General features: G+C 35.5%; 1 protein-coding gene across 1 annotated transcript; it reads right to left on the bottom strand.

Moving 5' to 3' along the window:
• On the bottom strand, positions 1 to 2,809 carry LOC108328297 (uncharacterized). Its single transcript, XM_017562142.2, has 6 exons — positions 2,768 to 2,809; positions 2,464 to 2,635; positions 2,344 to 2,396; positions 1,448 to 1,683; positions 436 to 562; positions 1 to 352 (listed from the first exon to the last, which is right to left on the bottom strand). The coding sequence occupies exons 2-6, from the start codon at positions 2,612 to 2,614 to the stop codon at positions 227 to 229; spliced, it is 693 nt and encodes a 230-aa protein (XP_017417631.1). The 5' UTR covers positions 2,615 to 2,635; positions 2,768 to 2,809; the 3' UTR covers positions 1 to 226.
• Positions 2,810 to 18,283: the final 15,474 nt, after the last annotated feature.

Below are 18,283 nucleotides of genomic sequence, written 5' to 3'. Positions count from 1 at the left end.
GGACTCCAATTTCACTTTTCTGATGTATTGCTCCATGGTAAGGTAAACAATAACATGAATTTAGATACAAAATCTAAAAAGCAACCGAAGTTTGAGCTGATGTCTTGCTTATATTCTAACAAAATTTAGCTACCCTATGAGCTTAGTAAATTGGCTTTCCAAGGATTGTACAATGTAACAAATAAGTTCAACACATAATCAGAAAAAAAAAAACAACATAAATGATTTAAGAATCCATCGTAGTGAAAGGAGGTGGAAGGTGATTTCCTGGCCTTGATGTCCATCCTTTACGACTCCTGTACTCTTCTATAGCCTGTAGTCTAAGTCTCTCTTGGGAAGCATTCTTGAATGCCTTCATTATAAAAACAAAATATTTTACTCAAATAATACTATGGCCTCAACCATTTTGGAAAGCTTAAAATTTCAGCTACTTACCCTTGGAGGAACAGATAATTTTGGTGGGGCTTGTACAATATCTCCAAATTCTATTTTTTCTTGTCCAGGGAAGTCCATTTCTTCTTCATGGGACTTTTTGTGCTTCTTCTTCTTTGCTTCCAAATACCTGAAAGATTTATCACAATTGAGACTACGATGAACTAAAGCAATGTCCTGTGTTACTCTTTTTGTGTAACTAAATTTCACAAGTTCAACTTCAAGTTCCATATTTGCCACCTCAAATATAACAAAAAGTATTTATTTGTTTATGCATATCGGTAGGTTCTAACATAGAATGTGGATAATAAGCATTGGTATAAATAAAGCTACTACTGTTGAGTTTGAATATACCTTTTACACAGAATAAAACATAGACTTGTGGTAAAAATGGAGGGAAAAAGGAAAAGGAAACACATGCAACAAGCTTACATTCTGTGGTTTATAAAGTAATGGTTTCAATAATGTCCAATATAATCTTACCATTAACATCTTATAACTAAAAGTGGTTTGTTTCTCTATTTTGTCTTATTTTAAATTTAGAATGACAATGAGCATTAAGACATGAATATGGATACAACCACAAATACATCATCGAGTGTTGCAATAACTTGAAAAAAAGAATGATTTTATTATTTTGATTCATATCAATTACATTCTCCTTACCTCTATTTGTAGCAATCTAATCTTCTAAAAAAGGGGAATCAAGGAAACAATATACGGAAAAATAATCTAGAAGATCATACACCTATTATCTCTAATTAGAAAAATTCTATATATATTTACTCTAATTAAGAAGATTCTATAGATATTTCCTTTAATTACAACACAATATTATCACGATTTCATACTCTTTTTGAATTCACCATTTGGATTTTGAAACAAATAGCAATGTAAAGAAAAACTGATATGAAAAGGATAATTAAATCGGTAAAAACACTTCTGGTAGAAAGCACCAAAATGAATTTCTCTAAACTAAAAAAAAACACAAATATGAAGGCTTAATCTCACTTACTTTTTCTTCCGCTCCCTTTTTTTTAACTGGGAGCTTGTTTTATCCACTTCCATTTCAAACCTCAAATCTTTAACCTCCTTCCTCTTTCTTTTTTTCTTTTTCTTGTCAATTGCACCACTTTCCATAAGTTGTTGTTCACTCTTATCCATATGTTGGAGCTCCTTTAATTGTTCATTAGTGTTCCCCTCTTTGACATCTTTGATTCGAACATCACCTTTGTCCTTTGAAGTAGTCTTCTGCAAAACAAAGTCATTCAATACATAAACAACACAGAACATTATAAATACAAATCTATTGAATTTTGACTGACTGTGACAAATACTCTCATAGTTGCAGTTTTATTATCTCAGCTGGCATTGTATTTTATCAAATACCTCAAAACAAACCAACATGCCTTCAGTTGCATTTAATCTTGGACTACACTCTAGAGTATAAACAAGTTCAAACCAAGTGATAAACAATGGAAACACTATTTTAAAAAAGATCTTTGACAAGGATTTTGAAATTTCCATGACAGCAATGAGACCAATTCAAGAATCACTGAATTTTTAAAACCGTAATTTCCCACATCAACAATTGCAATGAAACCATAACACAATTTAAAACCTTGAATGAAAGTGTAAAGCAAATACTGAACATGTAATGCACATATTCATCCAATTCAAGAATCACTGAATCATAAATCATTATAGGGAAGGAGACAACAACTTCAGATACTACAAACATTCCTCAATTCAATTACAATAAGCAAACAAACAACTTCAGATAATAAAAAACAATCACATTCTTACAGCAACCCAAGTCTCTTTTTGTCACTTCTAAAAGTCTAAGACAAACAAATATACAATTAAATAAGGAGCAACAAACTGAAAAAAGATGGGATGATTAAATGTTACATTTTGGGCATGCCCATCATCGTTATTCTGATTCTTCGAAGACCCATTAGCTCCTGAAAATATGGGAGACGAATGAGAAACAAAAAAAAGAGAGTGAAGGTAAGGAAGAAAGAGAAGGACCATTTGGGCGTTGCGAGAAAGACATGATTTGGCGGAGTTTGGAAGGTAAAGCATCGAGTTGAGAAGGCTTGGGCGGCGGAGGGAGGCCACTGTAGCCACCATGAGCAGCCCTGTAGTTCTTCTCTCTCCTTCTCTTTCCTTTTGCTCCCATTTCTCTCTATGCTGTAAAACCCTAATCAAAGAAGAAAAATCAACAGGAACAAAAATCAAGAATAGCCCAAAGAGAGGAAAAAACCATTAATCCATTTAATGACTTTTTGTGGGTCAGTAGACAAGCCTAGTAGTATTTTAATTTGATTTTTACCTAGTCATTGTAATTCTGTAGGCAAAAGCTCCATTAGTGCATTTTCTAAAAGATATATCGAATTTGGTCTATTTAAAAAAAAATATTACATGTAAGTCGTGTTAACTTGATTGAGAAGAAACTGTGATATTGATATTTAAAATATTCTAAATTAAAGTAGTGTTATTTTTTATGACTTTAATTTAAAAAATATTTGAACTAAAATTATGTCATTTAAATATGATATTTGAACTAACATAATAATTTTATAATTACCAATCATAATTGTCTTTTTTTTCGTAATTCTTCGTAAATTAAAAAATGACGTAGTATATTTTAATTTATTACATTATTATAAGAAAATGAGTTAACTTAGATGATTAAAACTTGTTGTCAATAGAGGTTATGAGTTTGATTCTCAAACTTGTTAGAATTTTTTAATAATTACAGAATAAAGTTATAGTGTAGTATTAGATTCATATTATTAAGTTATAGGGGTCATGGGTTTAATTTTGAATTGTAGTACTTTGAATTTATTTATTATATTTTTATGCTAATGGAATGGTTATTTGTAAGTTGGGACATTGGATTGCATTGAATAAGGAGAACTACCTATCTTTTCCTTTAGTTTGTGGTGCTTTAATGGAAGTTAACTATTTGCTTTCGGTTTTGTGATATGAGATATCTATTATTATTCATTGGTGTGATGAGTGTTGTGGTACAATTTAGTATGGATAGATGATTTTGTTAAGTTGTGCAGTTTGTGTATTAACCAACATTTTGGTTATTCAACATACCTTGGTAAGCTCATAAACGGAAGTGTAAATATTTATTTCATAATAGAGTTTGAGTGTATATAATATCATGAATAGGATTAACTTTAGTATGCTTAGTATGGAATATTTTGAAAATTTGAGTTAGCAATTTTGGTGTGCGGTTTATTATAAAACATAGAATTTATAATATTTGATATTTTATAGAGTGGGAAGACTTGTATGAAATAGTATATTATATATGTGTCATGGATGATAAATAAATATTTTTTTATATGTTGTAGTTTTGATGTATAATAATGATATTTTATTAATTAATTGGTTAGCAAATTTGGAGGCATTATTTCATTGTATGAATCCAATTTTAGTGAGAAGTAAGCCTGTGTGTTGTTTATTGGTGATGCATAAGTCGTTTTTTATTTTAGCAATGTGGCATAGTGATTTTTGTTAGTATTAATGTTAACCACTGTTTTTTAATAACTTTTCCACAATGATTACGTATCAAATATATTGGTTCGTTTGAATTTTTTTTTAATTTTAAATAGTGACATGAAAAGGTAGTAGAGTTCTCATTTTAATTTTCGTTCTCTTCCCTGTTTTTTATTTTTATTTTACATTTTTTCTTTTCTATTTTCATTTTGGTTCTCTTTCTTCCATTTTTATTTTGGTTCTCTTTCTTCCATTTTAATTTTCCTTCTCTTCCCTGTATTATTTCATTGTATGAATCCAATTACATACCAGAGGCATTTTGGGGGAGTTGTACAAAAATTTGAACGTGACTCCTCGACCAGGAGAACTAGGCTTCCTAAGGTTACCTGAACTTTGTTTTTGAGTGATTCTTTTAATTTTTTTTTCTTGGATGAGTGAGTTTCCTCATCATTGGTGGTATTTATTGCATAACTTGGGCACCAATGCTCATGGTTTTGACCCACCTTTGTTCAAACCACCTATGAAGGCTTTAGCCTCCAATATTGAATGAACTAAGGTGTATTTTGAAGCACTAAACACCATTAATGATAAAGAAACTCACTCATCCAAGGACTAAACACTACCAATGATGAGGAGACTCACTCATCCAAGGAAAAAAAAATTTAAAAATCACTCAAAAACAAAGTCTAGGCAACCTTTTGTACAACATTTTATACAACTTCCCAAAATGCTTCTGGTAATCGATTATTTAGTGCATCAAAAGACATCTTAGTTCATTTAATTGTGAAGGCTAAAGCCTAGATAGGTGGTTCAGTGCAATTAACTGGTTACGTTGTAATTCATTCATTCTTAGTCGAAGAATTTAACATAATAGATATGGAATCGAAAAACGTAATTCATTCATTAATAAAAAAACATTACAATAATAACAAATTGAAACAATCACTCAAAAACAAAGTCTAGGCAACCTTTTGTACAACTTTTTGTACAACTCCCGAAAATTTCTCTAGTAATCGATTATTAAGACCCTCTAATCGATTACTAGAGGCATTTTGAGGAGTTGTATCAAAAGTTAAACGTGACTCCTAACCTAGGATAATTGGGCTCCCCAAGGTTGCTTGAACTTTTCTTTTCAGTGATTTTTTCAATTTTTTTCCTTGGATGAGTGAGTTTCCTCATCATTGGTATTGCTTAGTCCTTAGATGAGTGAGTTTCCTCATCATTGGTGGTGTTTAATGCATCAAAAGACACCTTAGTTCATTCAATATTGGAGATCAAAGCTCAAAGAGGTAGCTTGAACAAAGGTGGGTCAAAACCATGACCATTGGTGCCTAGGTTATGAACTAAACACCACCAATGATGAGGAAACTTACTCATCCAAGAAAAAAATTGAAAAAATCACTCAAAAACAAAGTCCAGACAACCTTGGCGAGCCTAGTTATCCCAGTTGGGGAGCCACGTTCAACCAAACTGCCTCTTGTAATCAATTACATACCAGAGGCATTTTGGGGGAGTTGTACAAAAATTTGAACGTGGCTCCCCAACCAGGAGAACTAGGCTTCCCAAGGTTACCTGAACTTTGTTTTTGAGTGATTTTTTTAATGTTTTTTTTCTTGGATGAGTGAGTTTCCTCATCATTGCTGGTATTTACTGCATAACTTGGGCACCAATGCTCATGGTTTTGACCCACCTTTGTTCAAACCACCTATCAAGGCTTTGGCCTCCAATATTGAATGTACTAAGGTGTATTTTGAAGCATTAAACACCACCAATAATAAAGAAACTCACTCATCCAAGGACTAAACACCACTAATGATGAGGAGACTCACTCATCCAAGGAAAAAAAAAATTAAAAATCACTCAAAAACAAAGTCTAGGCAACCTTTTGTACAACAATTTATACAACTTCCCAAAATTCTTCTGGTAATCGATTATTTAGTGCATCAAAAGGCATCTTAGTTCATTCAATTGTGAAGGCCAAAGCCCAATTGGTGGTTCAGTGCAATTAACTCATTACATTGTAATTCCTTCATTCTTAATCGAAGAATTTAACATAATAGATAAGAAATCGAATAACGTAATTCATTCATTAATAACAATACATTACAATATTCAAAAAACATTAAAATAATAAAGAAGTACTTCATTAATAAAAAAACATTAAAAAATAAGAAACACAATACTATCAAATATAAGACGATCCTTGTTGGTCGAAGCGACTGCATATATAATCCATTTGTTCCTCTAGATGTTCTACTCGAGCTTCGATTTGTCCCTCTAGGTGTCCTACTCGAGCGTCGATGTTGTCAAGTCTATTTCCCACAAACATGTGAAGATCTCGGATGTCGTTGATAACTTGTGTCAGCATTGCAGTGGGGGTGACGCTCGGCGGACATCATGCATTCCATGGGCATCCTCACTTTTGTGAACCCAGTTCTCATGTGCGCACACGTCACTTCAAAAAATTGACAAAAGATAATAAACTTCATAACAATGATGGTTCCATAACATTAAATCAACAATACACAAAAGTAAAATGACTAAATTTGCACTTTGCTATTAGATGGTTCCATTAATCTTTATCGACAATAACAATACGCGTGTAAAGAACCAAATCACAACTTCCACCAATGCCAACAAAATCTTCCACAATAACATATACAATAAATTCATCATCAACAACATTTACAAACCAACATAAAACATATAAAACAACATGCAAAAATCGTGTGACAACTTCATAGAAAACTCATTCATCAACAACAAAATTAACAGTAAGAGAATGTTGAACCTATGAATTTAGGATTCTACGTACCTCGATATTGCAAAAGATCCCTATTTTCACTTAATAATGCCCAAACCTTCAAGAAGGAGACACCTTTACTCCTTCATTGAGAGTGCAAGAGAGGCGGAGAGGTAGAATGCGATAATGCTGGTGGAGCAACGTTGGTGAAGGTGACTCACAATGGATGACAAAGGAAGAGGAAATGGCAAGAAAGCAAAAAATGACGAGAGAGGAAGAAGAGAAGTAAGAGAGAAGAGCGAGAATGGTGTAGAAGCAAGATAGAAGAACGAGAGAGACGAGAGATAGAGCTTTCAAATTTTTAGACGAAGACGATCAACAATTTTTTCAAAATAAAACCGCAAAACATATTTCCTTCCGAAACGCCATGTACATCCACATAAGATTTCAATTTTTAAATATTTTTTACAATAATCAAAAGCTACCATCGCGTTATAAAAAAAAAGGTCATAACACAGTGGTTGAAGAAACTTTATCTTTTTTTTTATGACAGCAGATGATATTGGTGCGTTGGAGTTTTATTCTGTTTTGTGGTTTAAGTGTCGGCAGTGACAAAGCTATGAGTGACAAGTTTTGCTAAATTGTTTTGTTATATTGTATGAAATGACTATTTTCGAGGTTATTGGCAACAGTGAAATTTGGAAGAAAAAGCTCGTGACGTGGGTCGATTGAAATTAGACAATTTGATATTAGAATTAAGAATTAAGGTTATGAGAAATTAAAAGGATATTAGAAGCCAAATGATAGCATAAGAGTATGATTGGTAGGGTAAGTGAAATTTCTTCATGGTTGGTACACAGACACCGAATGTAGATTTATAATGTATTTAAATATTTCTTTTATTAATTTTAGGTGATAAATTAGAGGGCAGTGGTTATGTAATTTTTCTTTCGACAAGTGTTGATCTTGCAATGCTGAAGTTATGGGGTTGTTGAGTGATATTTGAGTATTTTATTTGATAATTGGATGTATATATATTAAGCTTTGGGATGCGATTAAATTAGAATGGGTTACTCGTAGCGCATTGGTTTTCTTAGGTGCATTGGTTTCGGAACATCAACTGATTTTAGAAAGAAATTGATTATTTTTTTTTTAAAAAGAGGTAGTTTAAGGATAAGGAGACATTGGATATAAATGTTTTTTTGAACAAATTTTGGTTATGTTTTTGGGAATTTCACTAATGTGATGAATGTAAGAACCTAGAAAATGGAGTATTAGAGTTGATAGATGTATTAAAATAATGAGACCGAGTATTTTATTATAAAATAATCTTATTATATAAATAAAATTTTCTAAGTTCGTCTCATTATCTAAAATATCGTCTATTTTTAAAACTCGTTCTCTTCGTTTCCTCTTACTTCTCTCGACAATTTTTTACTCCTAAATCATATGTTCGACGATCAGGAAATATCTAGGTGATCCTTGCGACAAGGTCTATCTTTCCAACCGATCAATTTCTCTATTAGAGCAAGTAAGTTTCGTTCCCTTTTCTTGGTAATTCCTTAATTTGTGATCATGTAGAGAATCTGTCTTTGCATGTGAGTACGATCTCTCTTTCTTGATTCTTAGCTCAATTTAGGTTCTAAGGTTGGTTTCCCAACACAAATTGGTGATTTGTAGGCATTTCTAGAGTTTCCTTGTGGTGTAAGCAACAGTCGGGGTTTCTTTGAGTTGTGCAAATTTCATTGAGGTAAAAGTTAGAATTTTGTTTTAAATTGTAATTATGTTAAGAGAAAGGTTATATCTATGTGTTGTGATTGAATATTTGAAAAATTATATACTGGGTTGTATGAAAGTGTTGAGAATTTGATTATGTTTAGTTGTGATGATGAAATTGGATGATTGGAATAGGTATAACTGTATTGATTCTGTGTTTTGAAGTGGGTTTTGAATGTTAAAACTGGTTAGATAACTATATTCTATTAGGAAAATAAGTAAGAGTGTTAGTATTGATTTTAAGTGAAGTTTTAGTGTTTTTGGGGTGAATAAGAGTTGTTGCATAGTGAAATTTTGAGTTTGTGATTCTGTGTATAAAGGGTCAGTTTCTAAGGTTTGGGTAAGTCATTTATGACTTAAGGAAGTCACTAAATTGTTCAAAAGTGAGCTATAAGTAGTAGAAGTCAATTTGGGTCTTTAAGTTGAGATTTTGTAAGTTTTTGGTTGTAATCTTGGAGTCACTTGTTTAGGATGAGTTTAGGATGGTTTAGAGACAATAGGTTTAGTATAATTAAGTGTTTAATACAATCTAGAAAGGTTAGAAGTTGGAAAATATATTTCAATTTGGTCAAGGTGGTACGTATATGCAAATTCTGCAGTTTGGTGCTGCAGGATTATGTAGACTCGTTGAGTGAGTAGAGTCGCTTAGCGAGAGGCTATAGGGTTTGGCACACTGTCTGGGTATTCGCACAACGAGTAGGGTCACTGAGCGAGTGATGGAGAGGTCTGGACCACTGGCATTTTATTCGCACAACGAGTTGAGTCGCTGAGCGAAAGGGTTGGGGGTCTTGGTAATTGGCATTTATTCGCACAACAAGCTAGGTCACTGAGCGAGAGGTTGGGAGGTTTGGAACACTGTCTGTGGATTCGCAGAGCGAGCTGGGTAGCTTAGTGAGAAGACTTTTTGGTTGCTTAGTGAGCTGGTCACTCAGCGAATAGTCTTTTACCTTTTCTCCTAATCTTTTTATTTTGAGTTAATGTTAATCTTGACCTATTTTATGATTGTTTAAAACGATGTAAATGTGATCATGGCATTATAGGATCATTGATAACATGTGTGGTGATTCAATTATGGAACTATGCATGATTACGTTGGTTTCAAATAGTTTTCACGGTTGGTAATATAGGTTCCATGGAGGAACTCCTTGATAACGGTTGAATTTACTGTTATTTAATACTTAATTTTGATACTAAAAACACCCTTTTTGACTTAGAAACTAGCTTGGAATCATTGTTTTGTTGAATAAGAGAGTTGAAGGTGAATATGATGGCTTTGTGCAAGATTTCAGTGTTTTCAACAGGAATTGAGATGATTTGGAAGAAGATTTGAAAGTAGTAAGGAGTTGAACCTTAGGAAAAGATGGAAAAGCATCAAAGAAGGGAGATCGTAACAGCGCTGAGCGCCACTTTGGGGGCCCTTAGCGCCAAAGTACACTGTCTCACGCTTGACTACCATTTTCTTGAGCCCTAAGCGCAGGATGCTTCTGGCTCGTGCCCGGGCGTCCTTTTCAGGGGCGCTGAGCGCAACTCTAACGAGACGCACCACGCTTCCCTGCCTTTTTAGCTGACCTTGAGCGTAACTTGTGACCCGCACACCGTTGAGCGCCATTAGTGGGGCGTTGAGCGCCACTCTTGTGGGCTTGGACCCGTTTTCTGTTATTTTTATGTTCTATTTAAGGACTTGGACGTCCTAGGATTCACATTTTTGGACGAAATAGGCTCAGAAACACACTCCTTGCTCCCTTGAAGGCGGAATTGGATGCAAAAGCTCCTATCTTCAATTTCTAGGGTTTTATCTTTCATTCTTTTTCCATTGTTCATCTAGTTTCACCATGCCAGTGGTGAACTAAACTCTATTTGTTGTTGGGTATTATGTAACCTTTTTAGACTCTCATGTATTGAATTGATTCTTTATTATATATGCTTCTTTCATTAATGGTTAGGGTAATTCTTATTTACGTAATGCTTGCTTTGTTTAACTCATTCTTTAGCATGATGTATGATTTGCATTAGTACTAGAAGGTATTTTACAATTCATGATCCGGAGAATTATTCCTAGAAGCAATATTGCTCAGGAATGAGGAATATGAATTCTGGTTGTCTTAAGCTTCTGTTCTTTAGAATTAACTATTTGGAATACAGGTTAAGGATAGACTTTATTCACCAAGGAATCGAGTTTTAAGTGTTTTAGAGAGTGACATTGATATTAATGAAGAAGTAGAATTCATATATACATGAGAGTAAACTAGGTAAAATCTAACCCCAACAACATAATCATCTCATAATATCAAAACCGTCATCTTTGCACTTTTGTCCAATTGATCAAATTGCATGTCTATTTACTTTTCAATATTTGCATTCTAAACCCAAAAGAGTTTATTTTCAAGTCTTATTTAATCAAGAAATCACGTAACTGTTTAGGCCGTGAGTCCTTTGGATACGATATTTGGTCTTACCATTTTATATTACTTGATATGATTCGGTACACTTATCGGAGTCTTAACACTCCTTCGGTACGATTTAAGGTTCTTTAGAATGAATACAAGGAGCTTAGTATTGGGAGTTATCCTAACACTCTAATCATCTTTCATTCTCAAATAGAAAGGATTGATACATGTGGTGAGAGTAGTAGGAGGTCCTAGTGTAGGCGCTACCTGGAGGCCTATTGTGCGGTAACGGACTAACCTTGTGTGGGTGGTAGGGTGAAACCCATTGGCAATGACTTTGCACAGTAGTAGAGGCCATCACAAGTGCAAAATCCATCATAGCTCGGTATTCATTCTAAGTCCGGACGATTAAATTCATTGTAGTGTCATGCATAAAGTGTGTTGTGTTGGTGAATGACTACGTGTGATTGTATGTAATGTAGTTGATGAATATAATGATTGTTCTTTTATTTAAACTATCTTACCCTGTTGTTTGTGCTTATGTTTTGTATGTTTTAGTGTTTTCTTCTTTGCAATGATCATCTTGTGGGTGTGAGTAGAGGGTGATGAGGTTTCCTTGGAGCAAGCATTGGACGGAGGAGATGATGTTGTTTAGTTAGTTTTAGATTAGATTTGTCTATAGTTTTGTTAGCCACTTGTATATAAAGTTTAAAATTTTATGGTTATTTTGGATGACTGTAAGTTTATACTTTATACTTTAGTTTGATAACTATTCTATCATATTATCTTTGATAACTCTTTATATAGTTTTATACTATATTATTGGTATGTTACATTACTGATATCAGAGCATTTCTTTCCTTTGGAATCCAGTAGGTTATGAGTGTACTATGTTTGTGCTTGTATACTCATAGTTAGGTTTGGTTGGTATCCTTGTTTCTTTGAGTTGGACTGATAGCTTTTCTCTTTGTGTTAGCAGAAGATGGCACCTAGGCCTCCTTCTCCCCCACCAACAAATACCAACACACCTGAGATGATGAGGATGACGAAGTCTGTGATGAATGCAATGCAGCAACATAATGCAACATTAGTTCAGCAAAATATTGTATCCTTGTAGTAGTTGGAAGTTGCTAGGGTGTCAGCTGAGACATCCTAGAGGCAGTATGTGGAGATTTTGAGTAGTGGTAGGGCTGCAGTTGGACCATCATCTTCTACTTCTACTCATCCTCAAGAGTGGATTCTTAAGAGCTTTTTGCAACATCATCTGACCAAGTTTAATGGCAAGTGCAGTTCTAATGATGTAGATCAATGGTTCCGTGATATGGAACATATTTATAATGCCAATAGGTGCCTAGATGAAAGCAGGTTGGCCTTTACCGAGTATTTCTTAACTAGTGTGGCTAGCCATTGGTGGAGTAGTATGAGGATGCTTTTGGAAGGAAGTGGTATTCCTATCTCTTGGGATTTGTTGAAGAAGAAATGTTACACTTAGTACTTCCCGAAAAGTGTGAAGTTTGCTAAGGAGATTGAGTTCCTTCAACTGTAGGGTGATATGCCAGTTTTAGAATATGCTGACAAGTTTAAGCATTTAATTCGCTTCCACACATTGACCATGGATGAAGAGTGACAATGTAGAAAGTTTGAGAACGGGTTGAGAGGTGACATCAAGCTACTAGTAACCGGTTTGTGCATTAAAGAGTTTTCCGCCTTGGTGAAGAGAGGTAGAGTTCTTGAAAAGACTAAGAATGAAGTGGAGGGACAAAAGAGTCAGCCGTTGAGGATTGGTAGGCCATCTGAGTGCATTAGTAGTTGCAGTACGAGGAGGACACCTTACTCTAGGCTTCCTTTCCACGGGTCTAGTGGTTCTTCCTCCTATTTATTTGTTCAGTCCAGTCAGACTACTCACTCTAGAGTGTGAGATACTACAATTGTGGAGGTCCGCATGTGTTATCTCCTTGTCCTCATAGGGTTGGGTACATGAGACGCAACAGGTGTAGAAGGGAAGGACACTATGAGAGGGATTGTCCTTTGACTAGGAGGGCTAGGTCTCAGGCGCAACAGTCGGGTAGTTTCCTTAGAGAGAAGGTGTCAAGCCTCAAGTAGCAGGTCGTGTTTATGCGTTATCAGGAGTTAAAACGGCCAGTTCAGTTAAACTCATCATTAGTAGTTGTTTGCTGTTTGATAAACCTTGTTGTGTGTTGTTTGACTCGGGGGCGACATATTCCTTTATATCTAAGGATTGTGTTGAAAAGTTGGGGATGTCAATAAGAGAATTATAGTTTGATCCGATGGTGTCTACACCAGCTTCTGGTTTGGTCAGGACATCTACGGTGTGTGCTAGATGTCCAGTTGTGGTGGAGGGGCGTTCTTTTAGAGTTAATTTTATTTGCTTACCTCTACAAGGGTTGGAGGTGATTTTAGGGATGGATTGATTATCTACCAATCACATTCTCATAGATTGTGGTAAGAAAAAGCTGTTATTTCTAAAGGTTGAGGAGTCAGCATTGTTGTCTTCGGGCCAAGTGCTGCAAGAGTTAAATGGAGGTTCTTGTTGTTTTCTGGTGTTGACTCACATGGAGGTGGAGCAGTGTGGTTAGAATTTGAATCACTCCGTTATGAGTGATTTTCTTAATGTGTTCCCTAAGGAAGTGCTAGGGTTGCCTCCTTATAGAGAGGTTGAGTTCTCTATTGATCTGGTATCAGGTGTAGGGCCAATATCAATAGCTCCTTATAGAATGACTCCAATTGAGTTAGCTGAACTGAAGAAGCAAATTGAAGATTTTCTTGAGATGTAGTTTATAAATCCGAGTGTCGCACCCCACACCAGTGTTACTGGTAAAGAAGAAGGATGGTAGCTTTAGGCTGTGTATGGATTATCGGCAGTTGAACAAGTTAACCATCAAGAATAAGTATCTTCTGCCAAGAACTGATGACTTGATGGATCAACTGCATGGAGTTGCGGTGTTCTCCAAGATAGACCTAAGATGAGGTTATCATCGTATTCTGGTCAAGGTAGGTGATGTGTAGAAAACTGTCTTCAGATCCAGATATGGTCACTATGAGTATGTAGTTATGACTTTTAGTGCGACTAATGCTTCTACCATATTCATGGACTACATGAACATAATCTTCAGCTCGTTCTTAGACAAGTTTGTTGTTGTCTTCATATACGACATACTTATCTATTCCAAGACTCGTGAGGAGCATGTGGATCATCTTAGGACAATGCTTGGGGTGTTGAGAGAGAAGAACTTTATGCCAAGTTGTTCAAGTGCGAGTTTTGGATGGAGGAAGTTCAGTTCTTGGGGCATGTGATGTTAGCTAGTGGTATCTCTGTAGATCCAGCAAAAGTGCAAGTAGTGCTTCAGTGGGAGAGACCTAACTCTGCCACTGAGATCAGAAGTTTTGTCGGGTTAGCGGGTTACTATCGTACATTCATAAAGGGATTTTCTAAGATTGTGGCGCCTTTGACACAGTTGACTAGGAAGGATCAACCTTTTGCTTGGACGGACTAGTGTGCGACTAGCTTTCAAGAGCTAAAGTAGAGGTTGACTAGTGCTCCTGTGTTGGTGATCCCTGACACAGGTAAACCTTTTGAGGTTTCCTGTGATGCGTCCTATCAGGGACTAGACTATGTGTTGATGCAGGAGAAGAAGGTAGATGCATATGCTTTAAGGCAACTCAAGGTTCATGAGAAGAACTATCCTACTCATGACTTGGAATTGACAACAGTTGTGTTTGCCTTAAAGATTTGGAAGCACTATCTTTATGGTTCAGAGTTCCAGGTGTTTAGTGATCACAAGAGTTTGAAGTATCCCTTTGATAAGAAGGAGCTGAACATGAGGTAGAGGAGGTGGATTGAGTTTTTAAAAGGTTACGATTTTGATCTTCTTTACCATCCTAAAAAGGTGAATGTGGTAGCAGATGCATTGAGTAGGAAGATGGTACTTGTTTTTTCTTTGATGGTTAAGGAGTTGGAGTTGGTGGAGAGTTTCAGAGATTTGAAGTTGCAGGTAGAGTTGGAGTCATATTGTATTAGATGTAGGAGCCTTGTGATGTCGAGTGATCTTTTAGACCGTATAAGAGAGAAGCAGTTATCAAATGTCGAGCTAAAGAGATTAATGAATTTGATTGGTTCAGAGTAGGGCAGATAGTTTACTTTGGGGGCTGATTGCATATTGAGATTCAGAGGCAGGGTTTGTGTTCTTTATGATGGTGAGCTGAAGAGATTGATCCTTGAGGAAGGTCATCAGAGTATTTTTAGCATGCATCCTAGCATGACTAAAATGTATTAGGACCTCAAGAAATCTTTTTGGTGTTCTGGAATGAAGGGAGATGTAACACGATTTGTTTCTTCTTGTTTGATCTATCAAAAAGCCAAGGTGGAGCATTAGAGACCTGATGGCTTGTTACAGCAGTTGTCGATTCCTGAGTGGAAATGGGATAGCATAGCTATGGATTTTGTTATCCATTTGCCACAGACAGTTAGAGGTCATGATGCTATTTGGGTTATGGTTGACATGTTAACCAAGAATGCTCATTTCTTGGCAGTAAATTTGAGGATGTCGATGGCAAAGCTTGCACAGCTGTACATCAGAGACGTAGTGAGACTGCATGGAGTGCCTTCTAGTATTGTTTCAGACAGAGCTCCTCGGTTCACTTCGAGATTTTAGCAGTCGTTGTAGAATGAGTTAGGCACTCGTTTGCAGATGAGTTCAACTTATCATCCCTAAACAGATAGGCAGTCTAAGAGAACGATCCAATCACTTGAGGATTTATTGAGGATGTATGTATTAGATCACTTGGAAGTCTAGGATGAGTTGTTGTTGGTGGTGAGTTCACCTACAATAATAGTTATGAGACCAGGGTATGACACCGTTTTAAGCACTGTATGGGAGAAGATGTCAGACGCCTCTTTGTTGGTATCAGGAGGGAGAGTCGGTGTTGACTGGGCCATAATTGATTTAGCAGATAACAGAGAAAGTGAAACTGATTCTGGAGAGGATGAAAGCAGCTTAGACTAGGCAGAAGTTCTATGCTGATCAAAGGCGAAGACCGTTGGAGTTTGTAGTTGGGGATCATGTTTTCCTTAGAGTGACTCCTACTATTAGTGTGGGAAGAGCTATTCGCTCTAGGAAGTTATCTCCTAGGTTCATTGGTCCTTATCAGATATTGAGGAAGGTAGGGCCAGTTGCTTATGAGATAGTCATGTCTCCCTAGCTGGTGAATCTTCACTCAGTAATCCATGTCTCACAGCTTAGGAAGTATGTGTCTGACCCCTCTCATGTGTTAGAAGTGGAGGATGTGCATGTTAGAGAAGATCTTTCAGTGGATGTGCAACCTGTCAGGATTGTGGAGAGCTAGACGAAACAACTCAAAGGAAAGACCATCAGTCTAGTCAGAGTTGTTTGGGATAGTAGGACATGTGACTCTACCTGGGAGTTAGAGGGAGTCATGAGAGAGTATTATCCTCACCTATTCTTTAGTAAGTCTAATTTTTGAGGTCGAAAATATTTGTTGTTGGGGAGAATGTAAGAACCTAGAAAATTGAGTATTTGAGTTGATAGATGTATTAAAATATGAGACCGAATATTTTATTATAAAATAATCTTATAACATAAATAGAATTTTCTAAGATCGTCTCATTATCTAAAATACCATTTATCTCTCTAAAACTCGTTCTCTTTGTTTCCTTTTGGTTCTCTCTACAATTTCTTACTCCTAAATCATCTGTTCGACGATTAGGAGGTGTCTAGGTAATCCTTGTGACAAGAGCTACCTTTCCAAGCGATCAATTTCTTTATTAGAGCAAGTAAGTTTCGTTCCCTTTTCTTGGTAATTCCTTAATTTGTGATCATGTAGAGAATATGTCTTTGCATATGAGTACGATCTCTCTCTCTTGATTCTTAGCTCAATTTAGGTTCTAAGGTTGGTTTCCCAACATCAATTGGTGATTTGTAGGCATTCAATTATGGAAGTATGCATGATTAAGTTGGTTTCAAATGGTTTTCACGGTTGGTAATATGGGTTCCATGGAGGAACTCCTTCGGTACAATTTAAGGTGTATTAGAATGAATACATGGAGCTTAGTATTGGAGGTTATCCTAACACTCTAATGATCTTTCATTCTCAAATAGAGAGGATTGATACATGTGGTGAGAGTAGTAGGAGATCCTAGTGTAGGCGCTACCTAGAGGAGTATTACGCGGTAATGGACTAACCTTGTGTGGGTGGTAGGGTGAAACCCATTGGCAATTGCTTTGGAAAGCAGTACAGGCCACCACAAGTGCAAAATCCACCATAGCTCGGTATTCATTCTAAGTGCGGATAGTTAAATTCATTTTAGTGTCATGCATAAAGTGTGTTGTGTTGGTGAATGACTATGTGTGATTGTATGTAATGTACTTGATGAATATAGTGAATATTCTTTTATTTAGACTTGCTTACCCTGTTGTTTGTGCTCGTGTTTTGTGTGTTGCGGTGTTTTCTTCTTTACAATGATCATCCTGTGGGTGTGAGCAGAGGAAGACGAGGTTTCCCTAAAACAGATATTGGACGAAGGTGATGCTACTGTTTAGTTAGTTTTAGATTATATTCTTCTATAGTTTTGTTAGCCACTTGTATATAAAGTTTAAAATTTTATGGTTATTTTGGATGACTATAAGTTTATAATTTATACTTTAGTTTGATAATTGTTCTATCATATCATATTTGTGATAACTCTTTATATAGTATTATACTATATTATTAGGATGTTACAATGAATTTGGTGATCAATAGAGAATAACTGATTTATGATAAATAAAGTTTTATATATACATAAATGTTTTTGGAAGGATGATGATTTATACGAAGCTAACAATTTAGTCATGTTAGATTATTTTTAGTACTTGAGAATGTTAGAGATTATTTTAAGGAGATATAATCAGAAGGTAAAAATATTGAAAAGAATTAAGGGAAGAGGATACCAATATTAGGTTTACGTTTTGAAATGTTTGTGGGTAGGTGGGTTCGCTTAGTGCACCATTTTGTGTCGATGGGCGACATGTGTATTTGTTTGTTCTCATTAGATCAAAAAAATGAGTTGTTGGTGACTTTAACTTTTGGTGTAGACTTTAACTTTTGGTGTCGATCAACACTTAATTTAATTTGATTTCCCAACTTTGTCCTTACTTAAATTATATTTCCACTCTATACACTTAATTTTTTAATTCAAAAATTAAAAAAATATAATTGACACACGTTTTTAATGCCACATAAATTAAAACTACACTGTCAGCATGTCACGTAACACTTTCCTTAACTGTGTTTGCTCAATTTGACGACAATCCTTTATTTGATTCAATTTTACAAAGATAAGAACCCAATTGAGACGCCGAACACGTCAGGAACCTATTTGAAATTCTAAACGAAAATATGTACCTACCGA

The sequence above is a fragment of the Vigna angularis genome, chromosome 2 (assembly GCF_016808095.1).
Source record: "Vigna angularis cultivar LongXiaoDou No.4 chromosome 2, ASM1680809v1, whole genome shotgun sequence".
Classification (NCBI taxonomy): domain Eukaryota; kingdom Viridiplantae; phylum Streptophyta; class Magnoliopsida; order Fabales; family Fabaceae; genus Vigna; species Vigna angularis.
The sequence above is the reverse complement of the archived record's forward strand: the minus strand, read 5'-3'. Positions and strand labels throughout refer to the sequence as shown.

What these genes read in the sequence shown, in the direction of transcription:
- LOC108328297 (XM_017562142.2), bottom strand. Translation starts at nt 2,614, where the DNA reads ATGGGAGCAAAAGGAAAGAGAAGGAGAGAGAAGAACTACAGGGCTGCT. An exon ending in TTTCTCGCAACGCCCAAATG is followed by an intron (nt 2,397 to 2,463) that starts GTCCTTCTCTTT and finishes CCATATTTTCAG; the next exon opens with GAGCTAATGGGTCTTCGAAG. An exon ending in ATGATGGGCATGCCCAAAAT is followed by an intron (nt 1,684 to 2,343) that starts GTAACATTTAAT and finishes TTTGTTTTGCAG; the next exon opens with AAGACTACTTCAAAGGACAA.